Raw genomic sequence first — 27,786 nt, forward strand, 5'->3', positions numbered from 1 at the left:
GACAGCATCCTACAGGCGGTCATAAAGCGTACCCGAACGAACAGATGGAGATACCACCCGCAGGAGGAAGAGGAAAGCCCTGCCGCCAAGAAAGAACTCCAAGCCTTCCGGCATGTCTCCAATGAACTCTCTGTAACTGGTGACAACCTCCTCCTCAGAGATCACAGACTAGTTATACCAGCGACACTGAGACAAGGGGTAATTGATTTGGCCCACGAAGGACATCGAGGGGTCGTCTCCACCAAAAGAGCACTGAGAGAACGTGTCTGGTTCCCAGCCCTCGACCAGATGGTCGAAGACACATTAAAAGACTGTCACCCATGTCAACTAACCAGCCACAGTAATCCACCTGCACCTCTACAGATGACCCCATTGCCTGATGGGGTATGGCAAGAAGTCGCCATGGACTTTTATGGCCCCCTGCAATCCGGGAAGTATGTGGTCGTCATCCTGGATGAATACTCCAGGTTCCCCGTGGCCCAGTTCATATCATCCACCAATGCCGCCTGCACCCTTAAGGTGCTTGAAGAAGTCTTCGCGACGTGGGGTGTCCCCAGGGTTATCAAGACGGACAACGGGCCCCCATTCAACGGTCATGAGTTCAGCGACTTCGCGAAGCACATGGACTTTCAACATCGCAAAGTCACACCACTCTGGCCTCAGGCCAACGGCACAGTGGAAAGATTCATGTCCACCATCAAGAGAACATTCCAGCAAGCCACGGCTGAAAAGAAAGATCTTCAGTCCGCACTGAATGAGGTCCTTAGTGCCTACAGGACCACTCCCCATTCTACGACGGGCCAATGCCCTGCGACTCTCATGCTTGGGAGGACAATGAGAAATCGGATCCCCACATGGGACGGAGCCCTGAGAAAACCTCCGTCGGATCAACAACACAGAGACATGGCTATAACAGATCGACACCGCAAGGACAAAATGAAAGAATATGCGGACCGCAAGCGAAGGGCCCGGTCCCCCTCCCTGAAAGAAGGCGACAGAGTCGTTGTCAAGCAGGAACAACGCCAAAAGACTGATTGTCGTTTCAAAGATGAGCCCCTGACAATTACCCAACAAAAGGGCACCATGGTGACAGCAGAATCAGAGACACGGAGAGTCACCCGCAACGCATCTCATTTCAAGAAGTGCTCTCCTGAAGTCCATGACAGTATACCTGTGGTCCCCACACCTGAAAGCAGGGACAACCCTGAGACTGTCGCACCCGACACCGGCCCTTCACCTACTGAAGAACCCTCACCTGAGAATGTCGTGTCCACACCAGCGAGACCCCGCCGTCATGTGCGGCCTCCCAAGAGACTGATTGCAGAGATGGACTAATCTCTATTTTTTCATTTATTACTTTATTAAGAAAGGGGGAGATGTAACGAAGTTAGCAGTCCAGTAGCTGGGGTGGGCGGAGCTAGGTGGGCAGAGGGGAAGAGGAGGGGACAGGACAGGAAAGGGCAGTCAGAGTAGGGACAGGGACGAGAGTGGTTGTAAGAGAATAAAGGTCCAGTGATAACACTACATAGCGTCTGTGGTCATTATAGCAGGATGCTACAGGCTGAGGGGCGGTACCTACCTATGTGCATACAGCAATGTCACATATACACATTTGAAGCAGGAGGCATGGAACAGGAAGGGTGGGGGAGAGGGGGCGGAAGGCGCCGGTGAGACGAGCCAGCCTGCCAGCTGTGATTTTACCACACGTACCAGGGGGATTAAACCACTATGAGGCCCACCGAACCCCGATCACTACTCTATCTTACTACGCATCCAGCAGTCATGGGACACGTTTTTACAAGGGCTAAGCATTTGTGTGGAACTCCACAGAAAGCATAGATTTCGCTGGCATGCCCCTGCTCCGTGGTGTTGCACCAGTGACATCCGCTCGAATCCAAGCATTGGAAATGGAACAACGGTCAGCTGTTCGGTAGTGTATAAGTTCTATATTTGAAGTGAGGTGGCCCCTCACAGCTTTGGGCCCCGGCACCACTGCAGTAATAGAAACTATGCCCCTGAAACTTTCATGAACTGGGAACCTGTGTCCAGGGCTTTAGATGGGATGAAAAAACTGGGGTGTCTCCCAAAGGGGCGTGGGTCGTGTAATTAGGATTTCAGCAGAACAAGCAATAGACAGTTTTTCCAGTCTCTGTCTTTGTTAGAACAGATTCACAATTGCTTTATTAACCTAACTGTTTTCTCAAATGTGCTTGAAAATGCATCATTTGCCCATTCTTTTTTCAAAATTTTCTTGGGGTAAGAACCCCCCCAAACCCCTGTAGGTGGTTCAGGCTTGCTTGCTACACCCGCGCTTTACAGTGCTGTACAACAATTGTTTTACGGCTTACCACTCCCAAATGTCACCAGCCGCCACTGGCACCAGGTGAGGCAGGTAGGCTGGCAGGCCTAGTGTGCCCTGCTGCCCCGGCCTAATCTGGTTATAAAGCATCCTAACACACCGCAGTGCACTGTCTGCAGTCAGTATGTGCCCCGGGCTGCAGCCCGAATTTTTGATTGAAAATGATTTTTTTGATCAAACTTCAGAATCAATGATCAGGTCATATACCGTCAGTCAGGCCATTCCCACACCAGGGTCCAGGACACTGTCACACCAGGCAGGGATATCCCCACATCCCCGGCTTCAGCGCTTCTGTTCACACTGCTCTCTTGTCTCTTCATTAATAAACCCCTGGCCTGACAGATTTAAACGGAATCAGTCAGACTCAGAGAAATAATGTTTGGGGCCAGCCAGGAAATATAAGATTAAGATCTCACTTTAAGGGGATGATGATGCTACTGTCACTGCGGGCTCCCCTGCACACACCACTTTCAGTGGTTTGTTGATCTTCTTTAATCTTTTGAGGCATTACATTAACACTGGGGGACGAAAAAAAAAGTGGTTTCTTAAGAACTTCATCCCCTTTCACATGGGCAGGGCTAAGTCCTCTATTAAATACCTAGGTGTTAAAATGATTAACATTCCAGGTGAGCTTTTCTCTCAGGGCCGGACTGGGAACCACAACCGGCCCTGGCAAAGTGCTCGGCTGGCCCCCACTCCCCCCTGGGGGGTGTTGGGGGTGCCGCCGAGCAGTTGGCCCGTTTTTGGCAGTTTTTGGTACAGGGCCGATTTTGCAGCTATGCTGCAAAAACAGCCCTGTAACACAAACGCCCCCCAGGGGCCCAAATTCGGCCCCACCCGTGCGGCGCACCGGGGGATTGCCCGGTGCCCACTATGGCCAGTCTGGCCCTGTTTTCTCTGTCAACCTAGGCTGGCTCCCCCTTCCCCCACTAGCAGACGTAATGAAGGACTTGGAGGTACAGGGAAATTTGATTCTCAACTGGACTGGTCTCATAAACACAATAAAGATATTCATCCTTCTGTGCCTCTGTCATCCTCTATATATTTCTAGCACTGCGGATATGGCTCAACAGATCATACTCTCTGATCCAGTGCCAGTTGAAGATGTGGGTGGAACTAATAGAGTTAGTGGGTGGGGCCATTGGGGAAGTGGGTGGAGCCAGAGAAACGTTGGTGTGGCCTCCGACAAACCTTTCAGCACCTGCACTTTACAAATTAAGCACTGGAGAAAACAAATATGATCTCTTAGTATCAGGTAGTGAATCATGAAAGAAGACTCTTAACTCGTAGTTTTAGACAAATTAAGAAGGAGAGTTTCCACGGTTTCAGCCTTGGACCAATTTCACAAATCTTTTTCTGTGTGTATTTGTTGTCTTTCTCCCAGTTTAGATTTGGCAGGTGTCTAAACTGGAAGGATGGGAAAACAAATTTAGGAGTCTGCTTCACAAGTCCATTTGCGTACTGAAATGGAACTTTGGTTCACGCATGGGATGAATTATGAATGCAGATTACCATTATGGTATAAAACTAGATATGGGTAAATCTACATTTAGGCTGTGTTCAGGAGCATGAATTCCATGCAAGCTTGTGACTTTGTGGGTATTCACAAACTTTTTTTAGAGACCACTCACACCTCAGATATAGGGAAGATGTATTCTTGTTAAGGACGGTAGTAAATGTGTATCCAGATTGGAAACGAGGAAGAGTTATCACCAGAATTGGGAGTAGTGTTTGCAAGGGAAGAGGTTTCTTCATGTGGAAAGTCCCCCTTCCCTAAAAAATGTACACTGTGTAAATGCTTTTTGATAAACATTTACATAAGTGTATATGCACACGATGCACTTTTTCTCATGCATAACTGCTTACAGGTGAGATTGTTACAGGTAATGTCCCACTATTGCAGCTTCCTAGGAGTATGCTTGGAATATTTCAGAATGCCAAAAAACTGCATACATCTACTCCGGTGTTTTTGTGTGCAGATCTTCGTCTTAATGGTCTGATGCAGGGTAAAGATTTCTGGGTCCTTATATTACTTTTGCTGTTGCTCGGGCCCTGAATGCAACACACAAGAATTGGAGACCATAATGCTGTGTTTGTTTTAGGGCAAATATCCCATAGCCAGGCACACATACGCACTAAGTTACACTGAATAAATATGTGCATGAATTTCTCTGACCACAGCAGTTTCGTTGGGAAAAAGCTATGTTGCAGGTTTATTTGGTACAGTAATGGGTTAATTTATGGGTGATCCAAGGGCAGCGGGTGATGTGACCTAAGCCAGCTGCCTGGTTTGAGGACAAGGAATACACTCATCTGGTGCTGAATCTTGGGGGGTTCACGCCACATCTACACCCCTTAGTCCAGGAAAATGACTCACGCCAAGAACAGAAGCATTACCAGGCAGGCCCCCAATTGCTCAGGTTTACAACAGTCCTTGGGAATAAGTGGTCACCGTCACTTTCATCCCAGGGTCCTGTCATAAGGGGTCCCATGGTATTGGCATGAGGCCGTATTGTCGTTGTTTTTCACCCCAAAGTCCTTTGGATTGCCCTGTAACTCCGCTTCAATGCAGACAAGAGAAAATAAAACATTGTAACACTTGCATTACAACAGTAATCACAAACCTATTGATAAGGGTAAGAGGTATGGTGGGTTTTGTGCTGCTGCCTCGCCCAAAGAAAATGACCAGCCCAGTGTATTTAAGCAGGGCCCTGTCCTAGAACTGACTTGCTGGAGACCTCCACCTCAAGAACTTCCCCCTCAAGCGCCAAGAGGAATGAAGCAGCAGGAGAGGTGTGCAGCCTGGCTGGAGAATGCTGCACCAAGGTCCTGTCTTCCAAATTATCGTAACTCAGGCAGCGACAATATTAAGAACTAGATGCTAGTAGTATATTCTAGAAATATAGAAAACTATCCAAAATGTGAGTTTTAAGACCGAAAGAAAGAGTGAATAACTGCAGTTCTATTTCGCTTGTGCATAATCATTTGGAAATGCACATAAAGATGGGTGTAGTGCTTGGTATACGTGTGAAAGCCATGCTTTGCCTTGAGTTCCACTGTTAAAATAGAAAAGAAATCTCTGTCAGTGACGTGAAACACTGTTGTTCCGCCTGTCATTCTGCATGAAACTGCGAGAAAATATGCTGATCTGCAGTTTGCACAGTTTTGCAATGCACTGAATGAAAAAGACAGACGCTAGAGACCTTGATGAAGTTCGCAGTCATACTCACAGAGTTACTTGATGCCAGAAACCCATTCAAAATCAGTCTTGGAAATGGCCTGGATCCTGAGCCAGTTCCATCAGCAATGGTGGTAAATGACCTGTACACCACTTTTGAGCAGGGAGGGTCCTTGTGTGTGCCATTGCCATCCGTAGATGTTTTAAATAATCTTCCCACCCTTTTGAAACCAAGCAAGCAATACAGAAAAATCACTTGCTATTGATTGGTTGTTTAGTCAGGTCATTTTCTCGTTCAGGAAGTCCTCATTTCATGTTCCTAACCTTGTCCTGTATGTCGAGGTTAACTTTCAATCAATCCTGGCATTTTATTTGACAGGATTATGTATGTTGAGCCTTTTTGTTTCTTTGCTCCATTACAAGAGTAGGCCTACAGGTCCCAGAATTATTAGTGAAGTTGGCCGAAATATAGGCATGGAGTTCAACCAGTGCTGATTACATAGGAGCAAGCTAACAGTAAAGGAGAGATTTCGTTGTGAGAAACAAACGTGCTAGCAGTGCAGCTGGTGGGATGTGTAAATACATTTCCGTTTTGTAAAATGTTCTTCTTCTAATCCAAAAATCGCTAGAGTTCCCTGTATTAAATGAAATAAGAATAAAATTGCATAACTAACCACTACTCACGGACTCACGGACTTCTGCAGCTTTAGAAAGGTTGGTGAAACAGGCCACACAATAAGTCAATATTGACACTGGAGTATTTCACACCGTATCCTTTCGCCTTTCCCCACAGCGATAGTGTGGTGTAGAGGAGCTGGCTTGGCAGTCAGAACTTTAAGTTTAGAGTTCCACTAACTGATTCCTCGCGTTGGTAAAAAATATTCTTAAGCTGTTTGGAAACACAATAAAAGGACCGATAATTAAATAGATTCTCCCCTGCTAATAAAGTTTACATTTCATTAAATGAACTTATACACTTCCTTGCCATCTGACAATAGTAATAACGATAAAGTATTATTATCCTCATCATCACTGTTACTACTGGCACTAGGCAGGGAGGTTGTATGTTTCAGCTCTGGAATTTTGAGCAGACGAGCAACTCTGGGGCGAACTAATTTCTGAACCCTTGGGCTGGGACACAGTAGTAAACAACAGAACCCACCACAAGTACTACACAGTAACAACCGCCTGGCCCAGGACCAAAAGAAAAAGGCTTCATGGGAGGATTGGAATAAACAGAGGAGAGAAATCATTAGGTGATGACTGCTAGAGATGAGAGAACAAGAGGTGGGGGAGAAAGATATACTGCTAGAGATAGGAAACTGACAACCTGAGAAGACAAAAGCAGAAAACAGGTGAGGACCACAGAGGGATGGAGGTAAGTGAATGCAAGGAAGAAATAAAGATGTAGAGGAACTGGATAAAAAAAAGTAGTGAGACCAAACAGGAAAAGAAAGTTGAAGAACATTTTAAAAGATGAACTTAAGACTAGCCTAGTTAGAGGTGAGAACATGAAAAAGTTGAGGTTATAGAAGATCTAGCAGGTATATCTGGGATGCTGATTCAGTGAGTTGGATGCTTGCTGTTGAAACAGGCGGTAATCTGCAGGTCACAAGATTGATTCTCGGCACGGCTGACTTACCCATTGAAAGAATTGAAGGTTATTTTGAGTTTCATTAAATTAGGTATTAGTGAGCCGTGTTATGGAGAGAGTTGAGCCAGAAGTGTGGTATGACACACTACATGAAACAAATTATTGTGATGTAAAGATAAAAGAATGTGGGGATGAAAGTAAAAAAGGTAGGTGTGTGAAGAATTGGAGTTGGGAGGGGCGTGGAGATGAGAAGAAAACTGCCCGAAATAGGTAAGAAAGTGACAGAGTTGGACATGAGCAAAAAGTGGGAATAATATAGGTAAGTGACATAGAAGTTGAAGAGAACAGAAACTGAAAAAATGGAGAGGAGAAAATGACATACTAAGTTTGACTCTTGCCATATTACTAAACAGAACCAGGCCACAGAGCAACCGACCCCTCTCTCCCAACCCCTGCCACTGACCTCTGATTTAGGGTCATAACCCATTGTCACCAGGACACAACTCTGTCCGCCCAGGACTTTCTTTTTGCTTAATATTATTTTCAGATGTAATTGTGCATGTGACTCAACTGAAACAAGACTACGTCCCCCAGAATACACCGATTTGTAATTGAAAACACGGGACTGGTCCGGTTGACGTGGATCCTGCCCTCGTGTGCAGCCATCACACATACGCCAGTCGCTGCTAGGGCTGTGCACCTCAGAAGCACGCACAGCCTGTGCCCTCGAGTCAGAAGCCGCTCTGGGCCCGCAGCCGGCAGCACACGCCTTCGGCAGCGGGTAAACAGAGCAGGCGGGGAAGGAATCGCTCTACAGGGGACAATTAGAGACACAGTGACACATTGCGTTGTTACTAGAGGGACGGGAAGGAGGACCAGCTGGTTTCCCTGCACCTGCTGCTCTCCAGGACCAAAGTTCAGCCGGCAGGAGAGCCGCTCCTGCTACAGAGCGGGCGCCGCGAGCAGGGGAAGCATGCCAGCTCCCGCCCGGCACACACAAGGGCTGGCTGCCGGGCATGGCGCGTGCACGGATTTCGGTGGAGGAGATGAAGAGCTTCCATTGGTTGTCAGAGCTCTGCGCGTGGCTGGACGCGGATGTGCGCCGTAGTAAGTAACTTTGTTATTTCAGTGGCAGCATTAAACATTTTACCAGGGGTCGCCCTATACGCCAAATCAGAAAGACGTAAATAGGCACGACATTAAATGGTCCCGTGGTAGTCGAGGGCAGATCGCCTAGTTAGTTTGTAACTTCTAGACCTGCTGTAAGGGGCATTACCCGCGGTGCTTCCTTAAGCTACATCCCCTCCGCCCCATGTTTTGGAATCTCTCGTGCTGGCTGCTCGAGGCTGTTGTAAGTTGAGTTGATGGGGACCTCCTCATAGAGCTCAAGGTCTCGGTTTGTCAGATGTGAGCAGCTTATCAAGTTAGTCCTGTATTTATAATGGGAAACACAACACTACAATGACCCCAAGGCAAAGAAGAAAGCCACGGCTGGACCTGGTGGTGATCGTATCTTAAAATCTCAGTGGCCCCTCACCATAATTTGCAGAGGATATGATAGATGTGTCTTTCCGAGGTTCCCAGTTTCACCCGCAAGGCACTCATTTATTTAAAGTTTTTCCCTTTGCATTCTGGGACTTGTGTTACTACTTGGTCTAATTATAAAACGGGGACTAAAACACCCTGAATGCAAACAAAGAGCCTTGACTAGATGAACAACTTGGGGGCGGAACTAGGAAATTTAGGAGCTCTGTCCAGGGCTTTAAGTGGGATTAAAAACTGGGTTGGGGGGTCTCTCAAAGAGGCGTGACTGATGTAATTAAGGGCGTGGCTTAAAAGCACATTAGCTGAAAATCTATACTTAGCTTAGTGTGTCGCCCCACTTGTGCTGTGCTACTTATGTTATTAGATCCATATATATAATACAGCAAGTAATATTAACCATTGACAAAGCCAATAGTAATTGCTTGTCGTAAGTGTGTTAGTTCCATATTGTAAAGGCTTCAGTTTGGAAATGGTGGAACTGTAAAATAACTATAATGAGTCTCTGTGAAGTTACATCAAAGGTAGTGAAGGGTGGCATTGCAGCATATTTAATATTTACTTTTTTCATCCTGAGGGTGAGAGCAAAAATGGAGAACCCGATAGGGACCCGTCTCAGCACCTGCTTTTTAGAACTGCCGGTGCTGAGCACCAGCAGGACTCGGCCATTATAAGCCCTGGTTCTGCCTCATTTCATAGTACATCTCTTAAATTTACATTGATAGTTTGTAGTTACCAAATTGCCCAGTATAATGTATGATACTTAAAGGCAGGCCTGTGGTGCAGCGCAAAGGTTGCCGACCCTTTATGTCACAGATCATGAAGTACAGCCTTGTAATGGTCATAACTACACCAACAGCTTTACTCCCCACATTCCAGGCATTTGAAGAACAACAAGGTCTCCCAACATTCCCAAAGGCAGGAGCTTGTCACGAGCTATTAAACAACAGGAATGCTCGTGACAGCTCACATAACACATATACAAGTACCTAACAGACACTTAAGAAACATACACTATGAAAGTGCACTTAGCACATGTTTCATGTGTGGTTTAACAAACTAATGTACGTATTGCATTTGGCATTATTAAAAAATGCCTTCACTATAAGATTGGAGAACTTACATAAATGTTTTGCCATAACTAAGCGTGATAGATAAAGAACCCTCCTCAATTAAGTTGATCATGCACTCGCCATAGAGATGAGATGTGACTTTTCTAACGTGTGCTACTTCAGGTGAATAACGTATGGAACTGAAACTGTGATTAAAACCATCCTCATATATGTACAATGTAATCCTATTAAAAGCGATAAAAGATCTGTAATGTGTGCATTAATAGTCCATATATTTGATCTAAATGTAGTTCTTAGTTATACTCCGGGCTTTAAGTGGGCCGGGTCTCAAGGGGTCTGAGCACCGGCAGTTTTTTTCAGGGGGCCTCGAAACAGGTCTCTATCGGGCTCTGTTTTGAGCCCTGACACAGGCGGTCTGTGTTTTTTCCGGACTGCAGTGACAGCAGTTTTCTGTCACTGCAGTCCGGAAAAAAGTGCCAGGGCGCAAAACAAAGCCCGATAGAGACCCGTTTCGAGACAGCAGGCATATGGATGTGCGCTGCTCAAACTGCTCACTTCTCAGTAGTGCAGAAGTTACGGCATGACGTCATGCCAGGTGAGCGTCGTGGGGGAAGGGAAATCCTTCGAAGAGTAATTTTCTTTCTGGATATCCCTTCTCTTTCTGAAATGCCAGAGTAGCAACATTGTGGTAGGGTCACAAGGGCTCTAATTGGAAGCTTTGTCAATATTATACCATCCAGTGCCGCAGATAAAGAGAGACTAAACATAACAGTCTTGAAAAAGATGGCAAGAAAATGAAATAAGCCATCGAAACGCGTCGACGCAAAACAAACTGCATAACCGAGTAACCGTGTCAATTTTGTAAAGTGCAATAAGTATATGTGCCCAAGATTGCCAGTTCGAGACTAATATACTCGGTGTGCTATAGCTCTAATGACAAAACTGTATTGTCTTAATGTGTCTCTCTCTAGTTTAATTTGACCAATCCACTTTGTACTGTCAGTTGGATTTTTTGTTCAATTCTTTTCGTTATATTGTGTTGAGTTTGATTTTATATTGTCAGAGGAAAAGGTTTACCGCTTTCTTTTCCCCTTTGTTTTTATACTATTTGCAATATGGTATCACCATATTTTTTAACATGTGATTCTCTTTGTTTTTAACAATAACAATACATTTGTACAAGTTTTTTACACACGTATTGGTTTGTTTCATCTTGTTCAAATGTCAAAGTGTTCAAAATTAATATGTGGGCTTAACGAATGAATTGTGCCAAGGGAAACACTCTATTTTACTTACAATATTATATAAAAGCCATAGTTGCAGCTTATTTATCTTCTGCAACTAATAACCATTGATAAAGCCAATAGTCCTTACTTGTTGTAGGTATGATGTTACTTGTTGTATCACATATCTGGATGCAATGAGAGAAACAGCAAAACCAAGTCGGGCGGCACACTATGCTAAGCACAGATTTTTAGCGTGTTTTAAAGCCACACCCCTAATTACACTTGCCACGCCCCTTTCAGAGACCCCTCAGTTTTTTCATCCCACTTGAAGCCCTGGTTATACTTACAGCTGCCTGTTGAATTACTTATTGAATCTTACATGTAATATAAATCCTAAGGCATTAGAAACATATACTTGTGTGTTTAAATGTGCATCTGCATACTAAATGTGCACCATTGAAATTAACGTTTACCTTGGAATAGTAAATTATACTATTAACTATCCAGCGCCCCCCAACGCAAGTCGTTGTAACGACTTGCGTTGTAAAACTTGCGTCGTAAAGGCATGCGTTGTAACGTCATACATCCGTAGAAAATGGTCTATAGGAGGGCCAATGGTAAGCAAGTAGGCCCAGAAAACGCTAGATCACTTGTTTCTTTACTCGAGTATTACATCTGTAGATTTGCTTCTATCATTATAAACCTGCAGCACTACTTAATTTCCTAGGTCCATGCGTGATGTGCTGCTCCAGTCCAGGCAGTGCTTAATTTGTAAAACAGTGAGTGCCGGTGCCCAAAGCTCTTCTCCGGCGCTGTAAAATTCATGTCAAAGATTAAGTCTGCTTAGATTTGAATTCACCTGAGACCTCTTTAATCCAGCACCAGACTCTGCTGTCTCTTTGTTTCACTTTGGCCTATCCCTTTGTGCCAATTTTTCAATCTTTCTCTCCCTTCGTCTTTTCACTTTGTGTGTTTTTCTCTCTCTTGCTGTCGATCAATATCTGATGAATGAAAAAATATGTGCAGGTGTGCCGCCACCGGCTCAAATTTAGTACTCATTTCCGGTTTTCTCCTTGAGGTCTTGGACTTGTAGTCTTGTTTATTCCTTTTTGAAAAGAACTACCAGTCCCAAAATTCAAAGCCAAAAATCTGGACTGGAGCGGCATATCACGTATGGACTTGGCAGGTATGCACATGGGTTTGTAATGCAAAGGTTTATTGTCTAATAAGCCATGGATGCCTCTAGGTATCACACAGGGTAGATGGGCCATTCTGTCATTTCTGGATTCTGTAGGCTGCTGTGTCTCCTATTAGGTTTGGAAAGTCTGCCGTAATTAGGCCCTGGAAGTATCTAGTCAGCACATTTGAAAATGTGTGCGGTCCAAGTCATTCTGAGGCTTTTCAAAATATTTTATGGGGTGTGAAGGGGGCAAACCCCTGCCCATCCTCCTTGAGGGTTGTCATGCTCACTCACTACATTCACCAGCACGGTGCAATGTGGAATTGATTTGAACATTTTCATCTGACTTGTTTTGTTTTCTCAGTCAGGCCCTTTTGTCCAACACGACTTCATTCTATGTGAAAGCTAGGAGAGTAGCAAACATACGAGTATCACGAATCTAAGAAAACACCACGGAAGAGTATGCTGCTTACTTCCAAGTTTATCAGATGGCTTTGTGTCCTCTGAAAATAGCTTTTCTAAGGTCTTTCCTTCTACAAACCATTGTAATCTTGAAATGTTGTCAAATTAGTTCACTTGAGATGAATCATAATTACAACTCCCAGAAAGCATAGGGAAGATAATTGTCAGACTCTGGCCAGAAAATGGTGCCCTTAATGACACTGAGTCATTTGGAAACGTCACCTTTTACCTGATAAGTGTTCTATTTAAATCTCTGCATGAGATATACAAAATGTTAGGTTTGTATGTGTGTAATACGTTGCTCTATCGTAGTTGTGTTTATCACAGATGTGAGAAAGAATGTTAACACACAGGGTTGGGCAGTACATTCTGGGAGCTGTAGTCCTTGCTCACTTTGGTTGACCCTATTGAAGCTACACATCTTAAAACAATTGTTTGAAAAAGGAAATCCCAAGAGTCAATAAATTCATCCCTGGTAACATCGGGTTATGTGGTACCTTAAGTTAGGTTGTTTTTCTGATGTGATGCCCAGTGTTGTGCAGGGGGCCTTGATCTTCAGGGGCTGTATCGTATATAGGACGCACTGCTCTGGTCTGTGCTGTGGAGAACATGTAAATGGCTGCACCATATGTTAACATGGTCAGCCCTCTGACAATAAATGTGTTGCCCCCTGGGCAGCCTCGAACTTGTGCCATGCCGTGGGGCATCACATTATTGAAAGGTGAGCAAATGTTTAAAGCATTGGATTCATTTTTCACAGTGCAGGCTGCATCCGGCCTGCTTTTGAAAGGGAGACAGAGAAGCAGGTGCAGTGAGTGACTGCACTTACCTGGTCCCATGGACCTGTGGAGTCTACATGACCACCTTTTCCTCCCTTGCAGTGGAAGAGAGGAGGCAGTTGGACACGAGGTGACGGGTGAAGGATATATATATATAGTGGTGAATGTGCCTGTACATGTGTGTCCTTTGATGATGGTGATGACGCGCTGACGTCACATGGGTAGCGGCCATCCTAAAGTGGGAGATTTCACCATCCAGTGCAACACACACTGCAGAGAATACAGCAACGTGCACGCTTACACACAAGTACAGCGAGATGCACACCACAGAGATTGCAGTGGTGTACATGCTGACACGCTTTCTACAGCCCGTTGTGCCCCTATGTTATACGGCTGTGTTTTTGGTTATGAACATACCGGAAGAAGCAAGTTATTAGTGACACTCTACTCCAATCTATGCCACTCTACAACACTACTCCACTGTACGATGCTATACACAACTGCCTCTATACCACTCCATGCCGCTTTACTCTACTTTATTTCTACAAAACACTACTTCACTCCATGACACTCTATGCCTCTCCAGTCTTCTCTACCCCACTCAACTGTACACCCCTACTCTGTGCCACTCCACTCTACAACAGTCTACTCTGCTGTATACCACTCTTCTCTAGAACACTCTATTCCATTTCAACTCCACACCCTCTATGCCACTCTGCTCCTCACCATTCCTCTACACTCTACGCCACTCTACTGTAACACTCAACTCCACTCAATTCTACTTCACTCTAATCGATGTCCTTCTATTCTGACACTCGACTCCCTCCACGACACTCCACAACACTCTTCACCACACCACTCCATGACACTCCACTCCACTTCACTCTACTCCACGACACTCCACTCTATAACACTCCACATTTACACTCCACTCTCCATTACCCCACTAACTATTATTCATGGTGACCAGCAGTCACATCATGGCTAAAACATATTTACAAAGCCAGTAGATCTTGCATCAGTGAGACCCATTGGCTTTGCCAATGCTTGTTTAATTGGCTTATGATAAAAACTTATCAGATGACCGAGTGCAGTAAGTAGTCAGTCTCTAGTTGCAAACATTTCTGTCTGCTGCTAGTGCCTGTGCCTGAAAAATGGCTTGAAAGGGAGGAATATTTACAAAAATGTCAGATATGTAATAGGATGTAATGTAACTATGCCCACGTTACTATTTTTTTGTGATAAAATAGAAGGGCCCAAGGGCCAGGCAACACTGCATTTTATAGTGCGGTAAAATTGAATCATTGCTTTTTCTGCAGCACTTTTTATGATTAGCTAAAAAAGAATTGAACAAGCAGAGTTTGCACCAACCAGACCAGTCCATATTTCATCTATTGACCAAACCTTCCGCCCTGTTTTACGTGTTTACAGCATAATGTATTAAAATAATACATTTCATCCACTTTTGCTCAGTTTATTAATACATATGCATCACAAACAGTGCAAAACTAGTTAATCCATGGATTTATTTGTTTCTCACAAACTGCATTACATACTTAAAACGACTTCTAAGCTACAGATGGCAGATATTTTGCAGTTGCTTCAAAGTCACTTTTTCATGTGTTTTTCTCGATGCAAGCATGTTTTCTTTACACGGACTGGAGCAAATCAGAGTGTAACTGTGAATGCACCATTCACAGTTATACAAAACCCAAAGGAGCACAAAAGTGCATTTCTCCCAATTTGACCTGTTCGAAGTGTCTCGTCGGGCTCCCAGTCGAGCAGATTGCTGAAAGTTGAAGCAGATGCTCCAGCTAATGTATTTGCTCTTCTTAGTTTTTAGGTGAGCCTAGAGCAGCACATGCGCTGCTGCTCGACTTTTAGTAAGGGGCTTTTCGAAGTGCTACCCACAAGCTTATCCTGGCCTAAAGCTTGCGTGCATGTGTGCGTGAACGCACGCAGCTGCCATCTGCCTTTCTTATCTCATTAAGGCTTGTTCTAATGGCTCCTCTGCTCGCACTCCCCCCTCCCTCCCTCCTCATCAGCTTTATTCAGGCTCTTTCACTTTGCGGCCGATTTGCTGTTTCCACGTTGTCTTTCGCACGGACATATACTACTCTCTGCCCTGTCACTCCTCTTGTTTGCCCTTTTCTCTGCCTCTCTTCTTAGTGTCTTTTTCTGACCTCCGTGTCCTTCTCGATGTCTGTTTGTGCTGCACTGCTCCTATTCGGTCATTTATGGTTAGTAGTATTGTTCCGCATGTTCTCTTCACTTCATTTTCCTGTCTATCTTCCGCTCCTTTAATATCTCTCTTCTGGCGTTTATGTTGGCCCATCCCTCACTCTGCCTCAGTTAATCTGATACTTGGTTTTTTCTTTTAGCGCGTGCGGCGCACGTGCAACTCCCGCTTCTCCCCCTCCCCCACCTCATATCGTGTCTCGCGGCTGCTCGCGGCCCATGCTTGTTAAAACTGACAGTGGTGTGCACCAGCAGGAGCCGGCCCATTTAAAGCCCTTCTTCCGTCCAACTGATTTTGTCAGCAATAAAACGCACTACTGACAAAGCTGTATTATTTACGAGATTCGGAGCTCACGCTACAGGCACTTCCAGTAAGAGCCTAAAAGTGCAATTATTCACACTCAGAATGCTCAGCTCGACCCCGGAAGAGAGAGATACGTGTTTATGACGTTGCTCGTATTTTCTGAAACAACCAATCGGAAACATCTGTCTGTCAGCCAATCCAATTCTGTGCTGCCCCGAGGGCTCAGCTTTTGGCAAAATACTCAACCCTGCGAGAAGCTCCTATTCTAAAATGGTCGCCAGCTTAGCTTTTATACGTCGACCACATTCTCCTCTTTACCAAAGTAGAGTAGAAGGTACTTGATTACTCTACGGGCAAAAAGATGCAAGAATATGTATATAGATTAGGCGGCAATTTTAGCTATGCATGCGCTGAAATAAATAAAATAAAAATGTGGAGTAAGCAAATTAAAGAATGTATTGATCAGCTAAATATGTTTAAGGCAATTGTAAATTAGTTGGAAACGGAGTTGCTTTTACATGGTCGTTTGGCTTGTCTTACCGACATTTTTAATCATGGCCGAAAGATTTGCAAGTTGCTGAAGCGAGTTTTTAAATACCGTTATCAAAATAAAGGATATAGTCCTTCTATTTTGCAGACAGTTGTCACGGTAACCTGAGACAACAAAAATCGATGGTCCGTGAGATCTGAAGGTGTTATCTACTCAGTAGGTGCTTTGCATGGATCTTCTCATTGTGCTGGGGTTATATCTCCCGCACAAGCGGGATTTGGGGGTGTAAGGGGAGGGTATGTGCGGGAGGACACCAGCGTAGAGTCTTTGAGTAATCCGCATGGCGTGTTGTACTAGTTGGAAGGGTGATCGGCACGTGCTCAGTCTGATGCTTTGAATCATTGGATTTAGACTGCGCATCAACAATCGGAAATTTATCACTGATCCTTCCTTTCACACCTCTTAGAGTTTATATTTCATTTGCATTTAATATCGTTATATGGATTTCTCCCTTTCTTTGACTTACAAGTTACAGCCCCTAAAAGCACTAGGGCATATTTGGGCGTGGCACGCTTTTCTGCTGAGTGGTGAAATACGAGTCCAGTATGGATGAATGGTTTATTAAAGTTTATTAAAGTGTAGCGCATCTCTGGACTCTTTGATCGTTCGTCTTTTATGAATCAAACAGGATAAAGGTATGAGCTCAGGGTCACACATGTTCGTTCAGTGGGTAAGCTGGCGTTGAAATTAAGAGTGAGGTCTGTTTTCTTGGACATCTCTCTGTGTGGACTGTAAGGGTGTGTGTCGTGAACAGTCAGTAATATGCAGCATTTTTTGTGCAGTGCTGTGGGGACACTCCACTTCTAAGCACTCTGGTTCTCATTTGGAAAACTCGCTTTGCAGTTGACAATAAGAGCCAGTTCCTCCATTGGTAGATTTGCATTTCCTAAAAATAGAAATGTTGGGTTTAGATTGTGCAGACATCGGTTTTATTCGTAGGAGGCACAGGGGAGGGACTACACGTTCTGAAAGAAACAGTAATGAGTCTCTTGGCACACTGCTGTGCAACATAGCTTAAACATATTGGCAAAGCCAATAGGTCTGGCAAAACACTTATAAGGTACCAAAGGCGAGACCTATTGCCTATGCCAATGCTTGTTATTTTATTGATATCTTCAGTTGTTTCTCTGCTCTGTATAATAATCTGTCCAAAGATATCACAGGTACAGTAATAACCCATATTTGCTATTTCTAAAAATGTTGACTCTAATTTGTATCTGTTAACTCCTGCAAATCCATTTCCTTTCACCCATTTTCCTTGATCGTACCTGGGAGGCGCCATAATGTCACTTCTCGCTGGCTGATATGCTAGTCTGTAGCGTGCATGTTTTTTATTGTTCTGCGCGAATTGGACTATTCCTGCAGTAAACACGAGGCTCTTAACCTGTGACCCCGATATTAGGAGTATCCCGCTCTACCGAGCGCGCTAGCCTGTCCCCTAACGGACGCTACACCGTCCGCTACCGTAATACACCCTCCCTCAAGTCCCAAACGCCCCACGAATACACACAGAGGGAGCCCCGGGTCTCCAAAGCGGAAGGATGTAGCTTTAATGGCGGGAGGTCGGACCCGCGCTCCACTAGTCACAGCCGGCCACACAATACCTTACGCGGTCGCCGTGCGCGCCGCTTTCAAAGTACCACCACACCCTGGGAAAGCGCCTCCGCTCCTGCCGCCTCCGCTGCCTGATAGCGTCCCCCGAAGGCGGTAATCTGCCCGGCGGCTGGTCCGTCCGCTTCACGACGCGGCTGGGCTCGACGCGGCTCCTCTGTCCTACCGGCCCACGACAGAGACGCCCTCCGTGTCTCCTGGGCGCTCCGACCCGGTGATCCCTCGCGTATTTCCTGCAAACAAAGCGGGAAAATATTTGAAACAAGAACGGAGCCCCGCGCTGCCCTCCGTATCTCCTAGGCGCTTGAACACGACGCGGGAGATCCTTCGCCTATTTCAATCACGGGACCTGCAAAAGAAAGCGAGAAAAGTTTAAAAAACAAAGAAGCCCCGAACGCGGGGCACAAAGTTCAGCGAGGGAGCGTCCAGGGACAAGGGGGTCTCCTGGGCGCTCCCTTCCTCTTATTCCCGAGGGGCCGGGTGGCCCCTCCTAACGCCCGCCCCCCCCGACCCGGAACCAGTCCATTGAATCCGGGTCAGGAGGGGCGCCGGCCAATCGGCGGTGGGCCGCGCCCCCAGGGCACGCCCCCACCGTCGAAGGACCCGAGGGGAGAGGAGGTGAGACGGTCGCCGCGCCGCCATGCGTGCGGGGGGGCCGAGGGCCCCCCCTTTTCAATAGGTCTGGCAAAACACTTATAAGGTACCAAAGGCGAGACCTATTGCCTATGCCAATGCTTGTTATTTTATTGATATCTTCCTGTAGAAAAACCTTCCTGGAGTAGGGTGGCCGATTTGTGGTCAGGGTATCTGTTCAACAATGGAATCATTGCCCCCACATCCACTGGAGTGGGGGGGCGTGACCTGTCTGACTTATAGTGGCTTTCCCCTACCCCTCTGTCCTGTGTTACCTTGCTTGGACCTACAGGTAGTTTCTGGATGAGAGGGGTGCCCACAGGAGGCACATGCATGCCTAAACTTACACGCGGCCCTTGTGCAGGTACGCCTATTAAAATCCCAGCACACCCCTTTCTTCTCTGGCCCACCTGCCCTAAATTTCCCAGGTACTTCACTCGTTTGGGGGGGCCGAAAGGGCTGCTGCGGTCTAGTGAACGCCTTGACTGCACCGAACTGAGGGGGCGGTGCAGTGTCAGAGAACTGTTTGTGCCAAGCCATGGAATCTACCGAGTCCCATGGCAATGATCTATTGAATTCCAATGCCTTCCTAAAGTTGACATCATAACCCTTCCATGCTTCCCCAGAATACTGTTGACTCCACCCCACAATCCTGCTCGAGTAGCAAGCCAATGCAGCCTGCAGATCTGGAGGACGCTCAGCCTTAACTGCAGTGAAAACAGCCCATGCTTGCATCCAATTATTGAGATTTTCCTCAACCCTGAATCTAGTACACTGCGCCCTCCATTCACTTGGGAGCATCCACTCTTTCAGTGCTTTTGCCTGCTCCATTTCCCTATTATCCAACAATAAAGAATAAATGTACACGTATTTATCAGCCCAAATCATTTCTTTCACAGCTAAAGACACATGCTGAGCTAGATTTTCGCTCCTGGAAGGTATCACACCGTCCCCCAAGAGCGGCAATGCCACTTCCTTACCAAGTGCGGGCACCGGGGGCGGCTGCCCTTTTACTCCGTCCAGCTGGGGAACACTTGGACCTGCAAGGGGAGAAGAAACTGGCAATGCAACACTGTCGGCGACCGGTGCCGATCTGATTTTCTCTACAAACCTTGCCGCCTCTGCCGCATGGTCTGCAGAATTCGGGAAGGCTCCCCCTTTTTGGAGCCATGGCATCATGGCCGTTAACTGAGACAACAATTCGGGTGGCATTGAATCTATATTACCCCCCGGGACAACAGGTACCACTGGGGTTATGCCCAGTGGTCCTGGCACAGCTGGCAGGGCGGGCGCCGGGTGTGGCCCGCCTGTACCCGGGATTGTGGGCACCGGTGCGGGAGCAGACCCAGCGTCTACTGGTTGACCTGCCGGCACCGGCACCACAGGGGCAATGGGTGTAGGCACATGCGGGGGTGGGACCACCGCGGGCGGTGCGGCGGGTAACGGATCCACTGGGCCTGGGGCGGGGACCGCCTCCTTGGGTCTCTTGGACCTAGGTTTCCCTTGCGGGGTGACAAATTCCCCTCTTGGCACTGGTGCCACCCTCTTGCGGATCGGTCTCCCGGACGGGCCCGGTGCCTCGCCCTCTCTGTCCTCCAACCGAGCTTCCCGCTCCTTAATCTGTCCTAGCTGTTGTTTAATGTCGCTCATCTCCCGCATCATAGCCCGCATCATAGCCTCCATGTTGGACCCCCTCTTTCCACCCCTTGGACCTGGCATGACGCTTACCCCAAAAAACACCCGCTGCCTACTTAGTTCCCAACCGATCAACTGTGTGTACCTTTCAGATGGAGGGTCACCAGGGGGCTTTCAGCACCATGCAACGGCGACCGCAACACTAGCGGCTTGTCCGCTTATGTAAGGGGTGAGTAAACCTAATGTAGACCCACCCGGCGGCCACCAGGAGCGATGAAATGCTAGCCCCCCGTACCCCTCTTACCGATCAGTCCTGCGCGTCTGCTGGCGATATCCGCGCGTTTTACCGTTCATATGTCCGTCTCTGAGTGGATTGCACCAGTATTATGGTTAATTTCTGAAATAGAGATATGAATTACAACCAAGTAATACCAAAAAGGGGACAAATTTATTGGGAAAAACACCCTTCGTAAAAACACTGGAGCTTGCAATTCCCAACCCACCCTGCGGTTGGAATGTGCACTATTAACCCTGTTTGATGCTCCCTCTTCAGAGATAAACAATTAAACTCCTTCCTTAGTAATTCTAATAATATAGATCCATGTAGCATTCATAGGTCAGTAAACAGTGTACTTCCTTTCATAAGATGTACACACTTCTGCGGCTTGGTTTAAAATAATTTTCACTTTCTTATGAAAACATGCAAGTGTTCCCTTTTTATCACAAACAAAATTGTTTACAATATACCCAGTTCAAAAGATCATCCACTTTCTTCTGGAAACATGTAGGTGTTCACTTTTTATCACAAAACAAAATTGATTACCATTTACCTAGGGTCTCCCATCCAGGAGCTGCCCTGGTCGACCCTGCTTCGCTTGCCTCGGGTTCTACACACCTAACCAACTCGACGAACCCTCGCGTGAGCAATTTAGTACCTCCTTCTCGCCCAACACGAGGCTCTTAACCTGTGACCCCGATATTAGGAGTATCCCGCTCTACCGAGCGCGCTAGCCTGTCCCCTAACGGACGCTACACCGTCCGCTACCGTAATACACCCTCCCTCAAGTCCCAAACGCCCCACGAATACACACAGAGGGAGCCCCGGGTCTCCAAAGCGGAAGGATGTAGCTTTAATGGCGGGAGGTCGGACCCGCGCTCCACTAGTCACAGCCGGCCACACAATACCTTACGCGGTCGCCGTGCGCGCCGCTTTCAAAGTACCACCACACCCTGGGAAAGCGCCTCCGCTCCTGCCGCCTCCGCTGCCTGATAGCGTCCCCCGAAGGCGGTAATCTGCCCGGCGGCTGGTCCGTCCGCTTCACGACGCGGCTGGGCTCGACGCGGCTCCTCTGTCCTACCGGCCCACGACAGAGACGCCCTCCGTGTCTCCTGGGCGCTCCGACCCGGTGATCCCTCGCGTATTTCCTGCAAACAAAGCGGGAAAATATTTGAAACAAGAACGGAGCCCCGCGCTGCCCTCCGTATCTCCTAGGCGCTTGAACACGACGCGGGAGATCCTTCGCCTATTTCAATCACGGGACCTGCAAAAGAAAGCGAGAAAAGTTTAAAAAACAAAGAAGCCCCGAACGCGGGGCACAAAGTTCAGCGAGGGAGCGTCCAGGGACAAGGGGGTCTCCTGGGCGCTCCCTTCCTCTTATTCCCGAGGGGCCGGGTGGCCCCTCCTAACGCCCGCCCCCCCCGACCCGGAACCAGTCCATTGAATCCGGGTCAGGAGGGGCGCCGGCCAATCGGCGGTGGGCCGCGCCCCCAGGGCACGCCCCCACCGTCGAAGGACCCGAGGGGAGAGGAGGTGAGACGGTCGCCGCGCCGCCATGCGTGCGGGGGGGCCGAGGCCCCCCCCTTTTCAATAGGTCTGGCAAAACACTTATAAGGTACCAAAGGCGAGACCTATTGCCTATGCCAATGCTTGTTATTTTATTGATATCTTCAGTTGTTTCTCTGCTCTGTATAATAATCTGTCCAAAGATATCACAGGTACAGTAATAACCCATATTTGCTATTTCTAAAAATGTTGACTCTAATTTGTATCTGTTAACTCCTGCAAATCCATTTCCTTTCACCCATTTTCCTTGATCGTACCTGGGAGGCGCCATAATGTCACTTCTCGCTGGCTGATATGCTAGTCTGTAGCGTGCATGTTTTTTATTGTTCTGCGCGAATTGGACTATTCCTGCAGTAACCAGGTGTCCTGTCGTGGCATTGCCTGAGATAGCATTAGCATGCTTGTGTAGATTGTAAAGCAGCAGAACTGGAAATGCAATAAAGTGCAGATGGCAAAGAGCTAGGCACTATTTTTAACTATCTTGATGCTCGTACTTCCTGTTCTTACAAATGGCATTCAGCATAGCAAATGTATGCATGCTTTCATATGAATGATGCGCACCCTTTCTGGTCATTTCGACTTATCTTATACATCTCAGGTAATCATAGCAACGCAAAGGGCGTATCCCAGAGACCAAAGTATGTCAACGAGGCCCTGATCAATGACAGATTTTCACAAAAATTACAGAAGATACATTTACAAACCATCTAAATGGGAGATCAATTACTTAGTCATTTTTTATCTAACAAATCTGGTATGGAAACGCCCCAGTCCGATCTGCATCAGACAGCCATTGTGTTTTCTCTTTGTGTTAGTAAAGGGCGGGCAAAGTCAATTTTCTCATTATAAATAGCTCAGGCGCCATTGTGTAGACAATCTAGCGTTGCAACTGTGAGTACTTACTAATTTCAAATGTGTTTTTGTGTGTTAGTTGTATAAAAGTATCTCCATATTTACATCCCAAAAGTGTTAGTTTCTGTGAACTGGAAGTTGGACGTATTGCACACTTCTTTGAGGCTGTGCACCAGCATATTATTCACTGATAATATTCGTGATATGTCGAAATAATGTGTGGAGACGAATCTCCGTTAATCTATTTCACTTTTTCCTATTACAGGCACATTCTGACATCTGAACGTTCTTATAATAAGAACATTATTAACCTAGTCGCTTGTAAGTTGCTATTACAAGCGACTTGTGAAGTCACTGTTTTTGAGGGGCATGGATTGATGCACGCAAGCCCAAACAGCTTCTGTGTGCCAGAAAAAGTTTGTAAAATAGACTGATGCTTCACAGGGATAGTGTTTGGGGGGCCCTGTTCTAACTTCCCTCGTTTCTGGGAAGGAATGCAAGCTGTCCTAGGCAGTGTACAGGAATGAGAAGGGTAACTTTGTCCAAGAAAGAAAATCCAGTTTTTTCCTGGGTGAAGGATAGAAGTGCAAACAAATGGGCTGTTCTACCCTTTACACACTCTACTACACTCTCTACTACTCTCTCTCTACTACTCACTCTCTACTACTCACTCTCTACTACTCACTCTCTACTATTCACTCTCTACAACTCACTCTCTACTACTCTCTACCACCCACTCTACTACCCACTCTATCACTCTACTACTCACGCTACTATTCACTCTCTACTACTCACTCTACTACTCACTTTCTACTACTCACTCTCGACTACTCTCTGCTTCTCACTCTCTACTACTCACTCTCCACTACTCTACTACTCACTCTCTACTACTCTCTACTACTCACTCTCTATTATTCACTCTCTACTACTCACTCACTACTCTGCTCATTCTCTACTACTCTCTACTACTCACTCTCTACTACTCTCTACTACTCACTCTCTACTATTCTCATTCTCTACTACTCTCTCCTACTCACCCTCCACTACTCTCTCCTACTCACTCTCTACTACTCTCTACTAACTCTACTCACTATGTACTACTCACTCTCTACTACTCACTCACTACTCTGCTCATTCTCTACTACTCACTCTCTACTGCTCTCTACCACCCACTCTACTACCCACTCTATCACTCTACTACTCACTCTACTATTCACTCTACTATTCACTCTCTACTACTCACTCTACTACTCACTTTCTACTACTCACTCTCGACTACTCTCTGCTTCTCACTCTCCACTACTCTACTACTCACTCTCTACTCACTCTCTACTATTCACTCTCTACTACTCACTCACTACTCTGCTCATTCTCTACTACTCTCTACTACTCACTCTCTACTACTCTCTACTACTCACTCTCTACTATTCTCATCTCATTCTCTACTACTCTCTCCTACTCACCCTCCACTACTCTCTCCTACTCACTCTCTACTACTCTCTACTAACTCTACTCACTATGTACTACTCACTCTCTACTACTCACTCACTACTCTGCTCATTCTCTACTACTCACTCTCTACTACTCTCTACTACTCACTCTACTACTCTACTCATTCTCTACTACTCTCTACTACCCACTCTCTACTACTCACTACTAACTGTACTCACTATCTACTACTCACTCTCTACTACTCACTCTACTACTCACTCTCTACAACTCTCTACTACTCACTCTCTACTACTCTCTCTACTACTCTCTACTATCTACTGCTCTCTACTACTCAGTCTACTACTCTACTCATTATCTACTACTCTCTACTACTCACTCTCACTCTCTACTACTCACTCGCTACTACTCACTCTCTACTACTCTCCCTACTACTCACTCTCTACTACTATCTACCTTCTACTCTACTCACTCTCTACTACTCACTCTCTACTACTCACTCTCTTTTACTCTCTACGACTCTACTCACTCTCTACTACTCTATTACTCACTCCCTACTACTCTCTACTACTCACTCTTTACTACTCACTCTCTACTATTCTCTACTTCTCTCTACTACTTACTCTCTACTACTCACTCTCTACTACTCACTCTCTACTACTCACTCGCTACTACTCACTCGCTACTACTCACTCGCTACTACTCGCTACTACTTACTCTACTACCCACTCTACTACTCTTTACTACTCTCTACCTACTACTCTACTCTCTCCTACTCTACTCTCTCCTACTCACTCTCTACTACTCACTCTCTACTACTCTCTACTACTCACTCTCTACTACTCACTCTCTACTACTCACTCTCTACTCACTCTCTACTATTCACTCTACTACCCATTCTACTACTCCCTCTACTATTCACCCTAATATTCTCTCTACTACTCTCTATTCACTCGCTACTACTACTCTACTACTCTCTGCTACTCTCTACTACTCACTCTCTACTCTTTACTACTCACTCTCTACTTCCCGCACTACCACTCTACTCTCTAACTCTCTACACATATGCATATATATATATATATATATATATATTCACTGAAAAAACCATAGGTTATAGACCATATATAGTTAGGAATTAGCATTTACAAAACCTTGAAAATTCACTGAAAAAACCATAGGTTATAGACCATATATAGTTAGGGATTAGCATTTACAAAACCTTATTTTACTCACACAAAACCATTGAAATTCCATATATAGTTAGTTGTACTAACTATATATCGCGCACCCGCAATCCACTGCTGATCATGTCACATATTACATCATTCATGACATGGTCAGTGACATCACTGATGACATCACTGATGACATCTCAAATGACATCACTGATGACATCACTGATGACATCTCAATGACATGACTGATGACATCACTGATGACATCTCAAATGTCTTACATATTGAAGAATGAGTGGATGTATAAGTGTCTGGATGAAGGATTTAGTAGGTGCGTGACTGACTGTATGAGTGAGTGATTAAATGTGTGTCACTGAGTGCATGGGTTAGTGAGTAAACTGTCTTAATTTGTGCATCATTATGTCTGTTGTTCTGTAAACTGCTGCATGTGTTGATCAGTAGCTATATGAGTAAGTATATGGGTTATTGATTGGTTGCCCAAGTATTTGTATGGGAGACTGAGTGTGTGTGTGGGTGGCTGGGAGGTGTATGACTCTGTGCATAGATGTGTAAGCAGTTGATTCACTAGATATATGGATTCAAAAGTGCATGTGGAAACAGGTGTATGGGCGGTTGACTGAGTGCATTGGTGAGTGAATGGATATCTGAGTGCTACATGTCAAAGTAAGAACATATGTAAAACACAGTACATGTGAGAGTTGACATATATAAATAACTGTGCATAAGAGCCAGTGAATGTGTGAGTGGCTGTATTGATCATTGTGAACTTGTATCAGGGATTGTAAAAGAGAGTAAATATGTGTTAGTATATGTTTGAATAAGTAAGGTATGTATAACTGTATAGTTGAGGAAATGGAGGTGTAATTGATTCTTTGCATGACTGAGTAGGTGTGTGAGTAACTCCATGGATGAGTGACAGTCTGTGAGTGTCTGTTTACACTGAGTGTATCTAAGGTTATTTTAGAGTCTGAAGAAGTTCATCGTATTATCACATGAATGATGTCATCAGTGATGTCATCAGTCATGTCATTGAGATGTCATCAGTGATGTCATCAGTGATGTCATTTGAGATGTCATCAGTGATGTCATCAGTGATGTCACTGACCATGTCATGAATGATGTAATATGTGACATGATCAGCAGTGGATTGCGGGTGCGCGATATATAGTTAGTACAACTAACTATATATGGAATTTCAATGGTTTTGTGTGAGTAAAATAAGGTTTTGTAAATGCTAATCCCTAACTATATATGGTCTATAACCTATGGTTTTTTCAGTGAATTTTCAAGGTTTTGTAAATGCTAATTCCTAACTATATATGGTCTATAACCTATGGTTTTTTCAGTGAATTTCAATGGTTTTTTAATAGCAAATATCAAAACCTTTACAATGTATTCTTCTTTAAATCGAAAAATATTTTTTACATGTTTTTAATACAATTTTTTTTTAAAAATATTTTTATTGTTTCGCTCCCGGTACGCGAACCGGTTAGCTTCCCGTTAGCTCAATTCGGAGCCGCGACCCGGTCCGCGAACCGGTAAACGTTCCGTTTGCGCAACTGTCGCGTTAGAAAACAACATCGTGACGCGTCGCGTCAGCATGACGTTTCGCGTTGTCGCGTGATACGTCATATGACGTGCTACGTTAGCGTACCCGGAAGCGCAGCAGTACGCGAACCGGAAGCGATCCGGGGCGCGGCGCGGAGCGCGTAACGTAAACCCAGCAGGTCATGTGACTCGGTAATAACACTTTTCATTGGTTCATTTCACTTTTGGTTTCCTAATGATGTAATACTAGGTCATGTGATCTAAAATTAACACTTTTCATTGGTTTAGAACTTTTGCTTTTCCCAAATGATGAAAACCCCTCCTTCTTTCCTCACTCTGACTTTCATCTTGGTGAGAGAAAGACCCTTTATTTACATTGTGACATGGCTTCATTAGTAGCTTCAGCTGGTTCTAACCCACCAGCTCCACCAAATCCAAGGAAGAGAGGACCACCTGCTGAAGTAATTTTACAACAAGAAGAGGAAGAACAGGAAGAGGAGGAAGAGGAGGAAGAGCCAAGGTTTTTGCCAG

General features: G+C 45.7%; 1 protein-coding gene across 11 annotated transcripts in view; it reads left to right on the forward strand.

Moving 5' to 3' along the window:
* The window catches only part of MCF2L (MCF.2 cell line derived transforming sequence like), a 1,263,355-nt gene that overhangs the window by 541,354 nt on the left and 694,215 nt on the right, over nucleotides 1-27,786 (forward strand). For 2 of the 11 annotated variants that reach the window (XM_078657691.1, XM_078657693.1), the window contains exon 1: nucleotides 7,907-8,238. The exons of 8 other annotated variants lie outside the window; for them this stretch is intronic. In XM_078657691.1, coding sequence (XP_078513817.1) covers nucleotides 8,148-8,238 — 91 coding nt within the window. In that variant the 5' untranslated portion in view covers nucleotides 7,907-8,147. Of the gene's footprint in view, nucleotides 1-7,905; nucleotides 8,239-27,786 lie in introns of those variants that run through there. One more of the 11 variants, XM_078657686.1, reaches the window with a different exon arrangement.

The sequence above is a fragment of the Lissotriton helveticus genome, chromosome 8 (genome assembly GCF_964261635.1).
Source record: "Lissotriton helveticus chromosome 8, aLisHel1.1, whole genome shotgun sequence".
Lineage (NCBI taxonomy): Eukaryota > Metazoa > Chordata > Amphibia > Caudata > Salamandridae > Lissotriton > Lissotriton helveticus.